The sequence below is a fragment of the Leishmania martiniquensis genome, chromosome 36 (assembly GCF_017916325.1).
Source record: "Leishmania martiniquensis isolate LSCM1 chromosome 36, whole genome shotgun sequence".
NCBI classification, from domain to species: Eukaryota; Euglenozoa; class Kinetoplastea; order Trypanosomatida; family Trypanosomatidae; genus Leishmania; species Leishmania martiniquensis.
The window spans coordinates 1,859,780-1,878,608 of record NC_090171.1 but is presented as its reverse complement, the minus strand read 5'-3'; the positions used below and the strand labels follow the sequence as shown (position 1 = coordinate 1,878,608).

General features: G+C 59.5%; 4 protein-coding genes across 4 annotated transcripts; all 4 read right to left on the bottom strand.

The window, feature by feature from the left end:
• Positions 1-750: 750 nt before the first annotated feature.
• Positions 751-4,905, bottom strand: LSCM1_00506 (uncharacterized protein; the record flags this gene model as incomplete). Its single annotated transcript, XM_067318156.1, has 1 exon — positions 751-4,905. One exon carries the CDS (start codon positions 4,903-4,905, stop codon positions 751-753), a length of 4,155 nt encoding a protein of 1,384 aa, XP_067174261.1.
• A 1,180-nt stretch (positions 4,906-6,085) lies between these two features.
• On the bottom strand, positions 6,086-10,489 carry LSCM1_00505 (uncharacterized protein; the record flags this gene model as incomplete). Its single annotated transcript, XM_067318155.1, has 1 exon — positions 6,086-10,489. One exon carries the CDS (start codon positions 10,487-10,489, stop codon positions 6,086-6,088), a length of 4,404 nt encoding a protein of 1,467 aa, XP_067174260.1.
• A 1,262-nt stretch (positions 10,490-11,751) lies between these two features.
• LSCM1_00504 (uncharacterized protein) lies at positions 11,752-16,410 on the bottom strand (the record flags this gene model as incomplete). Its single annotated transcript, XM_067318154.1, has 1 exon — positions 11,752-16,410. One exon carries the CDS (start codon positions 16,408-16,410, stop codon positions 11,752-11,754), a length of 4,659 nt encoding a protein of 1,552 aa, XP_067174259.1.
• Positions 16,411-17,574: 1,164 nt separating this feature from the next.
• On the bottom strand, positions 17,575-18,066 carry LSCM1_00503 (uncharacterized protein; the record flags this gene model as incomplete). Its single annotated transcript, XM_067318153.1, has 1 exon — positions 17,575-18,066. One exon carries the CDS (start codon positions 18,064-18,066, stop codon positions 17,575-17,577), a length of 492 nt encoding a protein of 163 aa, XP_067174258.1.
• Positions 18,067-18,829: the final 763 nt, after the last annotated feature.

Below are 18,829 nucleotides of genomic sequence, written 5' to 3'. Positions count from 1 at the left end.
AGGAAGAGGGGGAACGCACCGTTTTCAATCGTTTACACACACACACACACATACACGGACGGAGGTTGTGAATGGAACAGCGCTGGATGCACGCGAGATGAACAAGGGCCACCGAATCAAGAAGAGAGAAGGAGAGCGCGAAATGTGGTGAGGCACAGCACTTCGTGCAGAGTCTGGTGTGCATCGAGGAGCGCGTGAGTACATCATTCAACCTTCACTCACCCAAAAGGCACTGGGTGCTGCGAAATCACTAGCGATGCGACATCTTTTGCTCTTCACCTCTGGTGGTGCGAACCTCTCACACACATGTGCGTCAACAAGACGAAAAGCTGTCTACAGGAGTAACGCACACACACACACACACGGAGAGAGAGACACGCCCAAAACAAAAAAGAGTGCTTACCTGTGACGTGACAAGTCGTTAGCTCCCATGTGCCCACACACGTGGTGCCGTGTCCGATCCTCCTCTCTCTATTCATGTGAAAATGACCTTATAGGTTCGTACTCGGACGGGCTCAGCCTGGCCGGATTCGAGTTCATTTCGTTAGTGTTGGTGCAGGGGAAGGCACGGGTGAGAAGCAGCCGTGCCTTGTGGAGGAGACGCTGCGCCATCTTTTCCTGCGTGCGTGTGCCCTCGCGGGCTTCCTTTCGTCCCTCTGTCCTTTGCACTGTCGCGAAAGGCTCGTGCGGGGACTTCACCTTCCTCCCCGCGCCCTCGCGTATGGAAGGGAAATGATGAGGCGCCCTCCCCTACGACAAGGGGTCCTCCCCAGTCGCCTGCCCAGGGAGGCTTCTCTGGAACACGCATGACTCTGCGGCACCAACTTCTGCCGTCATAGCAGAGATGAAGCCGTCCCGCGTACCTGCGCCATCACCAGACAAGGAAGGTGCCCGGCGGGAGAGAGCTTTCTTTGTTGCAGCGACCGCCTCAGAGCCTTGGTCGTCCGCTTCTGCGAGCGAGATCGGCAACTGCAATTGGCGTCTGCGGCGCAGCGTCGGGCGGTGCCTCGCGTGGCAGAATCGCTCTTGACAGCCCATGCAGCCGCCCCTGCCGTGAAGCGCACTCCTTAAGTCATTGACCACTGCTTGCTGCTGCGCCAGGGCCCTATACAATTCTTGCTTGTCCTTGTTCACCATATCCGCTAGGTTGATCCCTGTCAAGCGATCGAGTAGCTCCCGCACCTGCGCAGTCTTCTGCAATGGCGACACAGTGCTCCTTACAGAGTCGGCAGCGCCGCACGAGGAGCGGTGGTGCGGCCACGACACGCTCGAGTGCCAGCTGCTCCCCATTGTGGTGCGGTGGCAACGACGGAGAATATCCACGTCGGAGGCAGCCATGTCCTCCAGCAACGATGCGTAAACGGTTTCATAAGTGTCGGATAGGCTGTGTGCCAGCGCTCGAGTAAGCGGTGACAACTCGGGAGATTTGTTTGCGTTACGCAACGTACGATCAGTCATGTCCTCATCAGCACTTCCGCCTCCGGCATGCCGTGAAAAAACTTGCGAGCCTGGAGGGACGGGGGAAGGGGACACTGCTCTAGGAGGCGAAGCTCGGAGCTCTCCCTTGTCTTCGCCAGCCATGCGGCGCCGCTCGTCACCTTCCCCTGGCGCCGGAGCCCGTTCGCGAGACTGCGAGCGCAGCGCGTGGCACGCTACCGTTCTATGCTCTTCCACTACGTTTATCCTAAGGGTAGATTTCCGTTGCCGCCGACTTCGCCTCGACTTCTCTGACGGTGGTGAGGAACGTCTCGCTGGGCTTGTGGCGTGTGGGAGTGGGGCCTTCACTTCTTCGCGGAGGAGTGATATGCTATCCCTATCCGCGGTGGTGCCCTTTAGACAAGTGGGCGTGCGTGGGTATGGCTTGCTCGTATAGTTCTCGCGGGAGGCAGATCTCGCGGGTGCCTTCAACAGGGTCACTGATGATACGCGAACAGGAATGGGGGTGCCAGCCGCCTGCTCGGCGCTTTCCGCAGAGCCTTTCGCTGCAACCTCAACATTGCTTTTGCCCGTCGGTGACGGCCTCCTCGAAGGGGACAAGCGCAAGGATACTGCATCGGTGCTCCAGCCCACAGCAGAGAAATCAGCGCCTGCATTCGCATTCCCCGCCGCGCCATCGCGCCTGCGACACACGAACCTCTCTTCACTAGCGATGGCGAGGCCGGCTGAAGCGGAGCTCGTTGCTGTAGGGAGAGTCATCGAATCGTTAAGCTTCACCGCTGGGAATGCCTCGACCGTCATGGGCGTGAGCAGCGGCGATGTGGACAACACTTCTGCTGCGTGCTGCGACTCAGTCGTGGCAGGCGATGTGTGGTTCGCTCCAGAGAGATCGCCGCTGAGGGAGATTTCGTTCGCTACTTCGTGTGCGTCTTGGGCGGCCGGCAAGCGCATATGTGGCACAAAGTCGGTGCTGTGCGTCAGCGAGGAGCTCGAAGACCGCTCGACTACACATCCACCGGCCCACACCCTACTTGGTGAAACGCTTTCAGGGGACGCCACGACAAAGCCATCTCTGTCGTTTGTACACCCGCCACCAGCAAGGTGTGACGTAAACGGTGTGTTGTCTCGCTCGCTGCACACCATCGTCGCGGTTTTCGCCCCCTTTTTGACGGGCATGCTGACTGTTGCAGTAGTCATAGTGGGAACCTCCTGACAGCCGGCGGCTGAACACCGGCGGAGGCCAGAGTCGACCGTTTTCATGTGAAGCAGCGTGTTTGAGGAGTTCGGAAAGGCCTCGCTCAGCACCAACGCTGCCGGAGTGGTGAGGGCACCTACAACTGTCGCGCTCCTGCCGGACGGGCCCTCCTCCTCAGCTCGCGTATACGTGTCAATGGTATGCGTTCCAAACACAGTGGCTCTGGAATTGGTCCTCTGCAGTCCATCTTCGCAGCTGCCTGCCGAGGCGTTGGTGAGCCTGTGTGGAGGCGGCGTCATGGCCGCTGCCAGAGAGGATGGTGCGCCGGTATGCGCCTCAGCGCTGCGTCGCCACCTTACCATCGGCCGCAAGACTGCCAAAGTCGTTTCAAAGGCTTCCCTGCCCGCGGTCCTCGAAGACACATGACCATCGCACTGCGCGCAGGCTGCTTTGACGGAGAACTGTGTGTCATCATTGTCGGCGTCGCCGTCCCCCCCAACCGGCTCATCAACTCCGATTCGAACGGAGCCGAGTGCATCTGTCTCAAGACTCGCCGTCGCGCGCGCAGGCGAGAACGTCGGCGCTACAGCGCCCGTTTCAGGCAGCCGCTCGCCACGTACACCCTTCATGATAGCATGCTCCGTTCTAGTGTAGTTGTGGACGACCTCGCTCGAGGCGAGCGCAGCGGGTAGACAAGTGTCCTGCATGGACTTGCGGAGCACTCGTTGCGCACCCGGGAGGGCACTTCCGCTCCTCAGCGCTGCCTTTGTCGTCGCTGGGTCACTCCACACAGGCGTATGTGTACTGGCGTCCCCTACCACACCTGTCATCATCTCTGTCAGGCCATCTCTGCTTGTCATCTGCTCCCACCACGCCGTGTCGACACTCACGCGAACATCCTCCTCCGCGTTGGTGGCGAGTACAGCGAAAAGCTGCTGGATGAGGCAAAACATGTGGAGCGGAAGCGCTGTGCAACCGTGTGTGACGATCTCCTCAGGCGTCAAATGTGTCCACACGCCAAGCTGCCGCGTCGCCGCTACGATGGCGGTCCAGTAGCTTAAGGACAAATAACGGTGCAGCTGCTCCAGCTCACAATCGGCGTTCAGCTTTTCCCGAGTACTTTCTTCCGCTGTGCGCAGCGCAGTCGACAGCCACGCGAAAGGAAAAGCGTCTGGGTAGTAGAACAGGAGTACTACACAGACGCATTCGCCGCTCTGTACGAGACGGAAGAAGTCGCGATCACTCGGGTCCATCACGTCCCGGCAGAACGGCCCGCACTGAACGAAGGCACGGAGAGCGGGGCACTCTTGCAGGCGCGCCATAACTACCGCCCCCTCATCGCTTCCGTTGATGGAGTCGACAATCGCCTGGAACCAATCGAGAAGGGCTCCCTCGACGCTCGACGGCGTCGGCAACGCAGAGAGAGATGTAGCAGCAGCAGGGAGGACTGAGCGCAGATGGGCGACGTGTTGCATGACCGCTTCCGCTGTGAGTAGCGTCGCGCTGTACTGCAGGAGGAGGGAGCGCGACACCAGAAGATGTGCACCTAGATAGAAAGGCATGATCTCCGCCAGGTGATACGCGAGTTGCTGATGTCGGCAGAACCGCTCGTATTCCGCGTCGCGATTTAAGCCGCCGTCACCAATGTCTCCTAAATGAGCTGTTTCAAATATTTCGTGTTCCGAGAGTACGCCTTCGCTGAAAAGCCACCGCAACAGCAGCAGCATCGCCTGCGTCTCACTTCTCTGAGCGTCCACTTCGGCGAGCATCGACATCTCCTCACTAGAGGTGTTGATGGCGGCAAGTGGTTGCGCATCAAGCTCCTCTAAGGTGCGCAAGGAGGCGCTTTCCTTTCCCTCGCCTTCGTAGTCGCTTCGGAAACTTACGTTGAGGTCGGCGCTCACTGGCGCTCTTCGGGGAGACGCGCACACTGCACCCTTCGGCTCAGGGGCGACAGCCTGCTTGAGAAACGGATGCATCGTCGGCGGGCATCCGCCTAAGAGATGATCCGACACTAGCAAATACAGCACCGCCTCTCGCGAGAGACGCACAAGGCCGAACGGTAGATCGCCAAGTTTGCAGCAGCGCTCGAATGTAGTGCGAGAGAGGATGACGTCCAACTTGGCGACCTCCGCAACGAAGCGAGGGTAGTGTTGCTCTACAGTCGGGTCGAGCTCACGGGCAGCGTAGCGGAGCAACCAGCGCATGTTAGTCGCGTACTCGAGAACGCACAGGTCTACGCTAGTACCCGCGGCAGGTGATGACGCCTCCATCTCCACTTAGAAAGTGAACACGCGGGCGGATAGAGGCGATGCTTGACAACGTTGCAGTGAGAAGAGCGCTATGGACAGAGAGAGAAGGGGACACGCAGAGCCGCCTTGACAGGCGAAGACGTTCACCAGCGAGGAGCACACACTTCGGCCGCAGCAACTGTCTTCCTCTTTTGCAGCGGAAAGTGTGGCAAACGAATCTAAGGGAAATCTAAGAGCAGAGATAAGACAGAGGACGTGGTAGACGGACTGCTGGCGGAGCGGCTCACATCTCGAGACGGGGCGGGGAGGGCACGGTACGACCCAAGATCAGTAAGGCTCGTGAGGGGGATGGATGGGGGAACGGGGTGGGGTGGGGGTAGAGGGCTGCGATAAGCACAGTATTGATATAATCACTTCTGTAAGGTTGGCGTGGGCACAGAGGCCGCCGGCGCCGGCGGCAACGTGGTGCAGCGGTCTCGACTCGGAGAGAGGTCACGCCGCCGCTTTCGCTTTCACGCAAAGGCTGAGAAAAAGACGGACAGAAAATAGGCTCGGCGCGCCGCTCCTCCTCGCCCGCGCCACCATCGCAACTGTGGGCGGAGTGAGGGGTGGGGGTGAAGTAAGAAGCGGCGAAAACGATATGGGAAAGAGAGAAAGCGAAGGAAGAGGCAAAGAGGACGGTGATCAAGCGCGCGAGCAGCCGCAGCTGCGGTGTCCGTAAAGCCACAGGATAAAAGGCCCCTGAGCCTGAATGCACCTGCGCTCGTGCCGATGACGAGAGGCACGAAAATCTGGCCGGCAACCGCTCGCCGCATCATGCCTTGTCTTGCCGCATTGTTAGTATAGGCCAGCGTTACCACTGCATGTGGCGGCCTCCGCGTGTTTCCGCAGGCTGCACCGCGTGGCAAGAAGAGAGGCATTCGCAGCGCTGAGCGCAGAACAGAGAGACATAGAAAGAGAAGAGCGCGAGCGTGTTTGAATAAAAGCAGTCGAAGATGGGAAGAGAAGAAAGCATTAAGCGCCTGCCTCGCTACTGGTGTGCGCCTGCCCTCCAAATCCGCAGGACAATAAAAGGCTTCAGCGTGGCGGCGCCCTCATGCGGCGCTGAAAACGAAAAAATAGAAAACATCTCTGTAAACGCCACAGATTCCCTTTTTTCATTGGCCAATCACTTCTCGGTGTTGCCCGTCACTCTGGCACATCAGTGCCGAGAAGCCCAGAGGTGCCTACGCCCGTCATCCTGCACCAGCCGACCGCTGCTGTGCCGTGCAGCGTGAACGAGAGAAGAGGAGGACTCGTACACGCCTGAGCCGGACGACCTTGTCTCGCCAGTGCGCCACGTCGTCGACGTGGCGGCAGAGTAATTGTAGTCGTAGGATGTGTAGGTGCCCGGTGACTCGTAGCTGCTCGTGGCTGACGTGGTAGATGACACGCTCTGCCTTGTTGAGGAGGTGGACCTCCTCGTTGTCGCAGTTTCCGTCCCGGTGTAGGAATCCGATCGGGGTGGATCGCGCGGGGACCGCTGTCTTTCCCCGAAGCGCTTAAATGCATGGGCGCCACATCCGACGGGGTTATCGTTGTCGAACAGCCGCCGCCCGTTGGAGGGCTCGATGTAAGATGATGGGTATGAGGCCGTCTCCAGTGCCATGCTGTCTTCACTACGATATGATCGTCTGTATCGCCGAAGCGGATCTTCGGTTACGCCAGTTTGGGTGTAAACTTCCATCCTGCTCAAGACGCGATCGCGCAGCTCCAGAAACCGCCGCTGAGTGGCTGCAATGCTGCCGTGCGCATACGGTGAATGGCAATCGGCATGCCGCCGCGGCGGGGGCGGGACAAAGTCACGCCTGCCGCCTTTTCCGTCTACCAATGTGCCCCTTTTCACCTTCTCCAAGTCGGTCACGTGCTGCTCGCTCTCCGTTCGGGGGTCACAGGCGTCCTCTACAGATGCTTCTGCTTGCGAGTCGGCCGTGCGTGACGCCGCCGCGGCTTGCTTTCTGTGTTGGAGCGGCCCACCATCGCCACGAACGGCTTCGTCCGCCGCGGTTAGAGATACAGAGGAGGAAGCTTTGCTTTCACTAGCCGAGGAGTGAGAGGCAGAAAGGTGGCTCTCATGCGAGATAGCGCGAGCATCAGGGGGCTGGCTCGACGGCATGGCACTCCCTACGACGACGGCTCCGTCTGAAGACTCCTCCCCGTGGTCCTTTCGTGCGCTTAGGGCTCCGTCCTGTCGAAGTGATTGCTGTTCCCTTTTCTCGAACCTCTCCTCCGTGACATCGCCTGTGAGCGAGGCCTGCAGCGATGGGTTTAAGCCTTCGACCCCGCCTGCAAGAGACCCCGTCGTCCCCACTTGCTGTTTTTCCTCTTCAATTTGCCCCTTCTCGAGACAGAGCGGCGGTGCCGCTTCGTATAGAGCCACGTCTTCCACGAACCGTTGCTCATCCTCCTCAAGACGTTGAACCGCGCGCTCCACTTGCGCATCGGCGTCTCTCTGCAGTTGCGCCAGCTCCTCGTCTGTCAGGTGCGCCGCAAGCCGCCACTTGAGCTGCTCCATGTGCCGATCCACCATATCATGGCGAAGCTGAGACTCCACCAGGTTCATCTCGTTGTGCAAAGCCTTCAACTCTTCAGCGTTGCGTGTCCGCTTCTGCAGCGCGTCCCATCGCAGCTGCCGCTCCTCCGCTTCCCTCTCTTGCTGCAGCTTCTCCACCGCCACGTGCACCTGCCACGACGCCGCACACGCATCGTACTTGGCCGCGACGCGAGCGCGCTGCTGCTGCAGGTACGCCGCCTCCTCGGCAGAGGCTGCATCAGCCACCTTGCGCAGCTCGTTCAAGTGAGCCTTGGCCTTTCTTTCCTCATCACGACTTCGTTGCAGTAGCGAAAGTTCGCGCAGCTTCTCAGCGAGAACTACAGAGTCGTGGGCGACGTTCGCCGGGTACACGAACTCAGGCGTGAGCGTCTGAAACACCCTCAGCATGGATAAGTTCGTCATGGGGTCACCGGACTCGCATGACCAGTCGCAGCAAAGTCGATAGCCCTCTTCGATCAGATGCTGCATGGTATAGGGCGACGACGGTGCTGAAGGGGCCGTGTCGGCGGTGGGCAGGCGGCGGAGCACGCTACGCACGTCCTCTACGCTCAAAGCTGACATCAGTTTCGGCCGGAATCGGGTGCGCACGAGCGTCACGTGAAAGGCAAACAGCCACAATGGCGCCGCCGTGAAGGTGTGGTCCATCACTTGCACCCACTCGGCCCCAGTGAGGGAGTCGGTGAAAAAGCTTGTCAGCAGCTCCCAGCCCCACACCGCGACACCTGCCCCAATGGCGTCAAGATGCTGCCAGAGTGGCTCGTCCAGCCGGCGCAGCTGACGCTCCATGGCCAGAAGCACCCGTGTCGGTCCGTGAGGATGGCAGACAAAAAAGTCGCGCCCCCAGTTAAGAAAAAAGACGAGCACGATCTCGACAATACTCTGCACATCGTCGTGAAAGACCATAGCAAACGGGTACACGAGCACTGGAAGGTATGAGGCAAGAGTGAAGACCGGAGAGGCCCAGCAGAGACACGAGAGGGCGCGTTCCACGGCATCGCGAGTCATGGAAGGAGGGAGTGGGAAGGGGGCCATGAGCTGCGACACAGCGAGGTGGGGAGGTCTACGCGCAAGTGCGGCGAACTGCGACATTGTCCTCGCCTTGCTCGGTAGTCCAGCCAGAAATCGCCAAATAGCGGGTCGGTACCGATGCGGAAACACTCCGTGTCTCAGTAGGTGGGTCTGTAGCTGATTCAGGTTGTACTGACAGGAGGCGGGGGTGAGGGTGTCACAGAACACCGCAGCCGACGACCATGTTGACGGCCCACTGACAGTCGCATCCGGGTCCTCCTCTCTGGCGCTACTGGTCCGGGGCGCATCCAGCTCCGGCTTCAAGGCGCGCAGATCCACCTCGTTGACATCGGGCCAGACCGCAGGAAGGCCCCTCTTGGGAACATCGACGGGGTGCCGGCACATCGATAGAACGGCGAGGGCGGCGCTGACACGACTTTGCGCACTATCCGCCGCAGCCCCGTGCGGTGATGGCGCCGATCGCGCTCCATGGCAGGAGCGCAGGAACGACTGCGCTACCACCGAAGGGCCGTCCTTGGGCCGGCCGCTCAGTCGTGAAACGTTCGTCTGGACGAGCATGCGCTCCTTGCCACCCAGACCCACGGCCGTTCGGGTACCTCTCGATCCCGCCCACAGCGGTGCAGTTTGTGGAGTGGGCACAGCACCGCCATCGTGGCTGCGTGCGGTGGGAAGGTGAAGGAGAAGGAGGACATGCTTGCACCACATGGCACCAAAGGTCGGTCCTGATGGTGTAAAACTCCAGTTCGACCGCGGGCCGCGACAATGGCCAAAGCCACGTATTGACGGCGAGGCAATCGAGAAAACAAGGTGAAAGGTACTGGGTAGCACAACATGCACGGTGCCGGTGTTCAAGAGGCACGCTACGCAGTCCGACTGCAAAGCACTTACGTGCGTGACTGCTACGGCTCCAGCTCTTGTCGGCACCCCCGTGCCGCCGGTCGGCAGCCGTACAATGCCCGCGCCCTCCAGCGTTTGTCCCACAACGAAAGCGACCACCGGCTCCACACGGCCCCCCGTCTCGTCCACGGTCGCGGCATCTGCGCCGAGAGCAATGAGTGCTCCACATTGCGCGGAGCAACGCACCCTCAGCACCTTCGGTGCGGTAGCGCTCTGCTGCAGGCAAAGCGGTGCCCGGTGCCGCACCGCTTCATCATCGCCAAGCGCTGCAGCTCGGGACCAGAGAGACAGCACGCCGTTCGTTTCCACGGAAACCAGCAGACCCGGGTAGAGAATGTGCACTCCGAGAAAGCGGTGTGGGGCTCTCTCGGCGCACTTTGGAACGGGCTCGCCATCCCGCTGGAGTGCAAGAGTGCATTGGGTCGGCATTGCACTACTGGAGCAGCCGTACCGCGGCATGGAGAACCCGGGAGAGGTACGGTCCCTCGGGGAAGAATCAGCAGCCCCGATTCTGCCGACGGAACCCTGCTTGCTGCTCACTGGCACAGAGGAGCTTGACGGGTCCATGCCGCTTGCTCCTTCGCTACTTGAAAGGGGCTCCCAGCAAGAGAAAGCATCGGCGCTCACCGCGCAGAAGAGGGACTCGGTCGAGGCACCCGTAACGAGGCGCTGGATGGGCCGTTCATGCGCCGACGCCGACACATCCTGCAACACAATGCCCCGTTGCCAATCTAAGAAAAGAAGTCTATTGTCACTGCTAGCGAACACCACGATAGGACTAGTGAGGTAGCCGGGACAGAAGGTGGCGCATCGAAGGGCGCCACGTTGGCCGACATCGGCGAGGAGGAACAACTTATTCTCCTGAAGCGACACGCCATACGCTTTGCCGGCCTCCGTCCCCAGCACAAAGCAGGTCTCATCCACGGGATGAAAGGCAACAGAGGTGACGGTGTTATCCTCGATGGCGGCTGTCGGTGACAGTTGGATGGACAAGAACTGTCCGTTTGGGTGCAGGGGGATAGCAGTCACGTCCGCCGGCCCCCACAGCGACGTCACAATAGTAGCACTGGAGACGTGGACGGTCATGATGGGCAGCCGGTCTCGATAATACGCTGCGACAGAGCTCACGGAGTTGCTTCGGGTGCGTTTTCTTGTCGCAAGTCTTCCCGCACCGTCCCACAAGAAGAGGGGTGCTCTCTACCAAAGTCTGCCCTGCTGTTCTTGTTGAATTTGGGCGGAATGGCGTCCGCAGCTCCCCCCTTTTTTCCGTTTTCTTCTTAACGCAATGCCCTCACTGGGGAAAGGGGAGGAAAGTCAGTGGCGGCAGCGAGAAAAAGAGATAGGATACAGACACATACACACATAAATATATATATATATCTGTGTGTGTCAGTGTGTGTGCTTGTGCGCCCGTGCAGAGCGGAGGGGCTGTGGAGGAGAGGAGGGAGGAAGGGAGAGAGAGATGAAATAGAACGGACACCTTCACACCGCACCATCGACCTGTCTCCTCAATCGGTGGTGCGGAGCCGTTGTCCACCTTAGCAAGTCGGCTTCGCTTCGAATACAGTGAGACGCCTCAAACACGCCGACACACTTATAAAGAGATAGAGAGAGCGATAGACCGACAGAGAAAAGGCAGTGAGAGCAGCAGAGATGGGGACAAGCATGTTGTGCTGCTGCGAGCGAGATAGGTGCGTGTGCGCCGCCGGCGCAACGGCACAGTGACGGGGAAGGCGCGGATCAGACGACAGGGGTCAGACTGAGAGTGTGCAGCAGGAATGACACCAACTGGTAAACCAAACCACATCGAACGAAAGCTGGTGGTCTCTCTGTGTGTGCTCTTCTGCTCGCTAAGTAAATCGCAACAGGCACCCAGCATTGCAATCGCCAGTTACTGGCGATTGCAATGCTGGGTGCACGATCGGTGCGCATTGGGAAGAGCCCCTCGTCACAATAAACGATATGGCGCTAACGTACGTCTTCGCAAGCGATGAAGTTTGGGGCCGTGCATGAATACTGCTCACCCATCCTTGACCGTCCTTCGCTCTCTTTCTCTCTGAGAGAAGGGGGAGGGCGGTGGCGGTGGCGGTGTTCGCCATGACTAAACCGCTCACGCCACCACACGTGCACAACGAGCAGCGCTATGGGGAGAGGTGAAGGCTCCACCACCCTTACCCAAGCGCGCTAAAAGAGAACTTAAATTGTGGAGGCGTCATCACCTCAAGCGATAGAGGAGCCGAAGACGGGCAAGCAGGGCCGTGCTGTGCTTCGCACCTCCACCGACCTTGACGTTACCGCCATATATCGGAGAGGGAGGAGGAAGCCGGCAGCGGAGCGCAACAAAGGATTCACGGCTGCGTGTCTCTTCGTGTGATTAGCTCTGCGTCGCCGGCGACTATTCGCTCGCTCCCCCGTGCTGACCACACGTCACGTAGATACCGCCTGTCCTTGCGCATTTGTTCGAGGTGCCTGGCGGCCGCACCTTCGGTGAGCGAGAGGTGTTGCTGCAGGAGCTGGCGAAGCGTGCCGTGCACCGCGTTCGCCATACCGTCAGCGTCCCCACAGACGAAAATGTGTGCCTTCCGTTCAAGGATGAGGTCCATGAGCGCCGCTTCACACTCCTGCATCTTGTCCTGCACGTAGCAACCACTGCCGTAGTGGCCGCCATGGTCTGCAGCGTCACGGGAGAAGGCCACGGTCAGCGAGCGAACCACGCCGTTTTCCTTCCACTGCGCCAGCTCGTCGCCGAAGAGGTAGTCCTCGGAAGGGTGCCGACAGCCAAAGAAGATGTCGATGCTGCCGCAGTCGGCTCGAGGAGGAGGCGTCCCTGCCTCGTAGTGGTACCCGAAACGCTCTCCTCTGGGGCTTGTGGAATGGGCCTCCATCCGGTGCTCCGCCAGCCACACATCGCGTTCTTGCAAGAAGGCGCGGAACGGGGCAATCCCAGTGCCGGATCCAATGAGAATCATTGGAACGAGAGGGTCGAGCGGCATGCAAAACGCCGACGCCTTGCGAATCACGAAAGGAATGACGGTAGGTTGGCTGGCGAGGACGACAGTCTTCGAGCGCACCGGATGCCGCACAGTTGAGGGCACTGTCTTCGCCTGCGCAGGTAAGAAATCTGCGGTGACAGAGGACACCAGTGGCAGCCCTGCTGCCCGCATACACTGCTCGTACAGCCATCCTGTGCACAGACCCCCCTCCACCACCTTGAAGCAGATGGACAGCGTTGTGGGATTGGCGCGGTGGGAGCTACAGATGGAGTACTGCCGCGGACACATCAGGGAAAGATTCTCTACAACGTGGCGGAGCGGAGGTAGGGAGCCGGCGACGGCGAACACAGCCTCGAGCACCTCCCGCAGCTTTCGAGGAGCGCCGCTTGTGAGTACCTCTGCGTACATGTCCCGCACAGCCGCCTTCGCTTCCTCACACACGCAGTGACGCTCCAGCAACTCGAAGAGCGCCTTGTGCCAGCCAGTCACGCGCAACTCCACGTACCGCAGGAGCAGCGCCCTACAACTGACAGGGAAGTTCGCAGCCTGGTAGAGAGGGGCAGTGGGAAAAAGCGAGGCGGCCGGCCCGTCAAGCGGCGGTGGAAGAAACGAGTCATCAGGGTTCAGGCCGAAGAGGCGCAGCAGAGCATCTACTTCTTCCACGCAATTCGAGGGAAAGACGGAGATTGTCTGTCCTGGTACCCACTGCATTCCGGCACTCACCAGGAGATCTAGCTGCACAACAGGATGCCGAACTCTGGGACAGGTTAGCACCTTCCAAGACTGGATGACACCGTCGACGCAGTCGCCAGCATTGTCGGCGCTGTCGTCGCACCAGCTTACCTCAGATGGCTCCGTGACCCCGTCGTGCTCGGTTGAGACATCGGCGCTGTGGATGCCCCCGTCCTGCGACGGGAAGCTTGGCGCTTTCTCGCAGTCCTCCTCCGCCTCTCCCAAGCTGTCGTCCACGGTACGCACAGCGCCGCCGCGAGTGGAGGCAAGCGCGTCTGGGCACAGCGCCGCCGACCTGCTCGCGAAGGGCTCTGTGCCACGCAGTCCAGCATCCTCAGTCGCGGCATCGCTCGGCACACAGGGGCGTTGCACCATCGGCCTCACTCCTTTGCCATCGGGCATGGCATTTCTTCCGGGGCTGCTTTCAGTCGCACAGACAAGGCTCTTTAGAGGCCAGTTTTCATGTGCCGTCGCGTCGGCCTTGCTACCAATCAGGTGGTTCTCGCTCGAGGACGTTAGTAGGTCGAGGAGTCCGCTGCTCCACGTCGCCACCTTCTCAATGCCGGATGCCTCATCCACCTCCCCACAGGGATACGCACGCGTGCCGCCGAGTTCCTCAAAGCGCCGGTCCAGTTGCCGGCCCAAGTAGGAATGCGAGGGGTCGCTCTTTGATACAGTGAGCACGGTGTACAAGACGCCCGACAGCATATCCCGCGGCGCCGTGTGCCGCCACACCGCCTTCGCCAGCGCGCTTCCGTTGAGGACGCGCTCTGTGCCCTTGCTGTGACCGACAATGAAAACAATCAGGTCGAATTCGCCTCGCCAGTTTTGTGTGATGAGCTCATTCGCGGTGCGTGTCATCGGTACCACCGATGTGGACTTCGCTATAGTCTGCACGAGGTACTCTAAGAGCCCCTCCACGACACTGGAAGGAGCACCGAAGTAGGCGAGTAACGCGCGGCGTGGTCGAGTAGGCGCAGTCCTGACAGAAACGGCGGTGGGCGCGAGAGACACGTGCTCCATCGTGGTCCCTGTCCCCAACGCTGCCGCACCGCCCAAAGCGCTGAACGGCAGAGTACTCTCCTGCTCTCTGACGTCGCCCCCGGCTCCGACTAGGACTGACGGCGCAGGTAGCGTTGATGTTGGAGTGTCCAAAGCTCTGCTCGGCACGCTGCTGCAGGGCCCAGGAAGCGTAGACGCAATCGCAGCATCATTCACACAGTCTCCACACATGTGGGATGCGGCGAGGCCGTTGCTACCACTGGCACCATCACGATCGTCAGAATCGAGATCAGCCGATCCATTCGCTGACGCGCCCGCCAAAGAGAGAGCTGCCGTTGCTGGACTACCGATAACGGCCAATGGCGCCACGCTGCGCTGGGTACCCATGTTGAGAGACGCAGTAGCCAGGGAGGCCCCATTCTTCACCAGGTTGAGGATAGCGTTCCAGAGGTTTGACTTCCAGGACTCCATAATGGAGAGGAAGCTGCTGTTGTCCACATCTGCCAACAATGTGGAACCGATCTTCTTTGCCTTTAGCTCCATCAGAAGCGCCTCCAGCCTTGCCGCACAGACGTTGAACTTCTCTCTCCGCGAGGTTTGGTCAATACTGAGAATGGCAAAACTCGCGTCGTCTAAATGCTTCTGCTGGACAAGTAGCGTGCGCAGCACGCTCAGCACGTGCGCCATCGATGCCGTCAGCACACCCGATACCACGAACACAAATGTGGCATAGTGTGGTAGCCCACTGTGACCGAAGTTACTGAGATCTTCGGTGAAACTGCGCAGGTGAAGCTCGCTGGCTTCGCTGAAGATGTCCCTGGCCCACTGGTCCACCCAAGGGGATTCCTCCGAGTAGATGTAAACAGTGGGGGCGAGCTTGTTTTCAAGTACCTGGCGAGTATCTCTCGAAGAGCTACCATCGTGGTACGTGACGCTTAGGGTGTTCGGGCGCTCTGTGTCTCCAGCGCCGCAATCGTCCTCGATGTCGCGCCGTCGATACCGCTGTCGTGCCCTTGCTGGCGCGCCGCCACTGATGGCGTCGTCACCGCTTTCTGCACCGTGTCCTTCGAGCACCTCTCGTGTCTGTGCAGAGAGGAAGGCTGCGCCAACGCAGCTGTGAAAGGAGGCCTCCAGGGACCGATGAATATCCTCCGCGTCGGCTCTGATTCCTGGAAGACTGCCCAGCACCTTCTCCAGCCATAGCAGCACATCCTTGTCGCTCACCGCAACGGAGAGCACCTCGCCCGAGAGTTGGCGCTTGGTCAGCAGCTCGACTTTACCATTTGCTGCGAACGTTTTTAAATTGACCTTCAGCACAGCGCCTGCAGTCGCAGCATCGGCCTGCCGGGAGATGAGCAGGGCGTCGAAGAAGCGAATGGGCGAGTCGGCCATCCACCTCTGCAGTTCCGCCGTCTCGGCGGGCGAAGGCGCACCCGGGTCGCGGTTGCCTACCCACGCGCTAAAAGGCCCAAGGGATGGCGCCCCTTGATCTGTGGAGGAGCACTCATAGCCGATGGTGCCTGCGTCGCATTCTTTGTCGAAAATAAAGAGGAGCACTGCGGACGGTCGCGTCGGGAGGATGCTGGGGTTAACATACTGTATCGGGTATACCTCGGCCTCGCCGCCGAGTTCGGTAATGCGCTCGTGTAGGAAGACGGCGGTGGTGGTGCACAGCGGAGATGTGCTCGAGTAAAGAATGGCCGCCTCTTGCGAGGCAAGCGTGTCGGTATGAGTAGTCGCAGTCGCATCCTTGTCGTGGCCGGCGGGTGAGCTGCTCTTCAGAGCCCCCCACAAACCTTCCATCCACGGATTCACGACAAGGTGCAAGCCAATGCCATCATCAGCCTCGCCGCGCGGGTAGAAGCGGGCAGCGCCCATGTCGCTAAGCCTCTTGTCTATAAAGATGCCAGGGGCGCAGAAGTTGTTGTAGTTTTTGTCACCGAGGGCCAGGAGGCAGTAGCGTGTATTGTGAAGAGTCCCGGTAGTGTTGCGCAGCCATCGGCGAAAGCGTGCAGCGTTTTGCGGTGGCTCGCCGTCGCCTGTGGTGCTACACACGATAACGACGCACAGCGACGTGGCTGCGTCATCGGCGAGCTGCGCGTCGAAGAGCTTCCTTGACACCGCCTGGTTTAGTGTCATGCACTCAGCATCGACGAAGCCGTGGTTGCTAATCGCATCATGATGGAGATGTTTCGCAATGCTTTCTGCGTTGCCTGTCTCAGAGCCATATAAGACGTAGAGTCGCTCTGCCGCATGGGTTTCAGCTAGTCTGCCACTCATGCTCTTTGTGTCTCCGTTGATGTGTGTGTATGTGTATGCGCCTATACGAAACTTGAGATTAGTGGTTGCTGGAGAAGTAGAGGAAGGGTATCTTCTACGTGCCTCTCACCATCACCTCCCTCCTCCGCTTCCTCCAGAACGAAAGCCACGTGTCCGCTCTTTATTTCCGCTGCGTCACTGTGCAATGCGATGCACTAAACTGTGCGTTTCAGCAGATAGCCCTTGAAGACGCTCTGAAGGGTATTCCGATGTCAGCTGCACACATAGAATGCAGTGGCGTCCACAGAGACCACCGTTCGCCCACAACAGCGAAGAGGAGATTGCGTCGAGAGCGGGCGCAGCAACAAGAGCGGCAAAGTGCAATGCCCTATCAAGAAGGAGAAGGAAAGAGCGTGCATATGTGTGTGGGGGGGCGGTAGGTGGGTGAGTGTGCGTCTGCTTCATGGCGCCGCCATCACCTCAAACGAGTACAGCATGGAAAGGAGAGACGCTGCATGCGCACAGGCCCGCTTTGCTCCGCCTGGCATACTCCCTCTCATCACGAGCGCGCTGTTTGGCAGCCTATAAGAGGGAGGCTATCAAGGCGTTGATGCTCGCGAGTAACCTCGACGACAAGCCCGTCATGTGAGGAAGAACGGGAAGCTAGCATTTCCTCATAGCGTCCCAATGTAAGCCGAGGCGCCACTCTGCACCAGAGAAGGCGGTGAGGAGGGGGATGGGGGGTCTGTGGTGATGTGGACCGGTGCATGAGCTTATGACGAGGAGGTAAAAAAGGGGGTCTTTTTTTATGAGCAACTGGGCGAACGGGAGTAAGAGACGACACCGCCAAAAGCGGAGAGGAGAAAATGGACGGAAAGTGTGTGGGGGGGGCAGGACGGCGAGTGAGCGGCCTTTGTCGCCATGCCAAGGCTAGTGCCATAGACACCCACACACTCACATGCACACGAAGGGGTGGGGGGAGTGAAATGACGATGAGAATGAGGCCTTCTCCCCACCGGACCCCCGCAAGACCAGCATCATCACCAAGTACCGAGAGCGCCAGGACCCGTAATATACATGAAAGATAATCGTCCTCTGCATTCTCCCCTCGTCTGGATGGCTCTGAGAGGCGCGCTCAAGCACGTGCGGCCGACTCAATAGACGCACCTTCACAGCTGCGAAAACTCAACGCACTGCGACGTGAGTGCCTTGCGATTGTAAAGTGACATCACGCTCTAGCGACAATCCGCTCTTTTTCCCACTCATAAAGCGTACCGTCGTGCGGTGTCGCGAGGTGCCACGACATGTGAGAGAAGCAGTTAGGTCACCCTTTCCAGGTCCCATATCGGCGCCGGTCAGGGGCTCTAGGCCAATGACGACGCGCTTGTAACGATAGATGCACTGCTTCTCATAACAGTGTGGGCACCAGCGGTTCTTGCCGAGGCAAAACTTGCATGGCACCTGGCACGTCAAGCAGCGCGGGAGGTGCGGATAGGCGTCGCATGTGGTGCGCTGGTACACACAACCGGCATTGTGGACTATTGGGGCAACCGGTTTCTTGCCTCTTGGAGGCGCACGGTACGTGTCGACACCGCACCCGCAAGGCTCCGACGGGTGCGCTTTTTTCTTGGGCGCCGCTGCAGCGTCCTTTCCTTTCGTGATAGGGAGCGCAGGCATCCTGTACAGGAGGGCTTGGGAACGCCAAGCACCGAGGAAAGCCGCGGCGTGTGCGGTAGCCGGGTGAACGACGCTTGACAGTAAGTGGCGAAGAAAGCAGGGACAAAGCGCGTCAAGGGGAAGGACGAGGGAGCGGAATCGTAGATGGGAGTTACCCCAGATAAGAGAGCCCCGGCATGACAGGCAGGAAGAGAACTTTAGCAGAGATGTGCAAATCTCTGCGCACACAGACATCGGCATGCGGTCACAGCCTACATTGCAGCCATGCAGCCGACGCCTGAAAAAGACAGGTGCATGCTCACCTGCTTAGGCGTTGCCAGACGAGAGGCACCATCGCACCCTATTCGCTCGACCACACCAATCCTTTTCTTGTCTGTCTTGACGAGGTTACCGCAAGGGTGGGTACGGCGCACACATGGGCCTCAGCTACAGAACACAGAAGCGCAGGGCACCCGTGCGACGTGACTAAGATGTCCTGCCCTTTCGCCGCATCTCAACGCGACGCACGGCCCCGCAGCAAGCCACGCGTGTCTTTCTGTTACGTGAGAAGCCGTGCAGCAGTGTTCGCCTCTCCACACGAAACCAGAACGGTAAAACGCGGTGGCAGCTCGAAACAAGTGTGACGGCCAAAGTTCCGTTACTTAGGCGCAGTCCCTCTTCCACTGTCGAGCACACCCGAATCCAATGATGGAGAAAAGAGGGGGTAAACCGATGGCGTTACGTTTCGATCACAACTTCATGCGCTTCTTCGAGCTTCATAGCA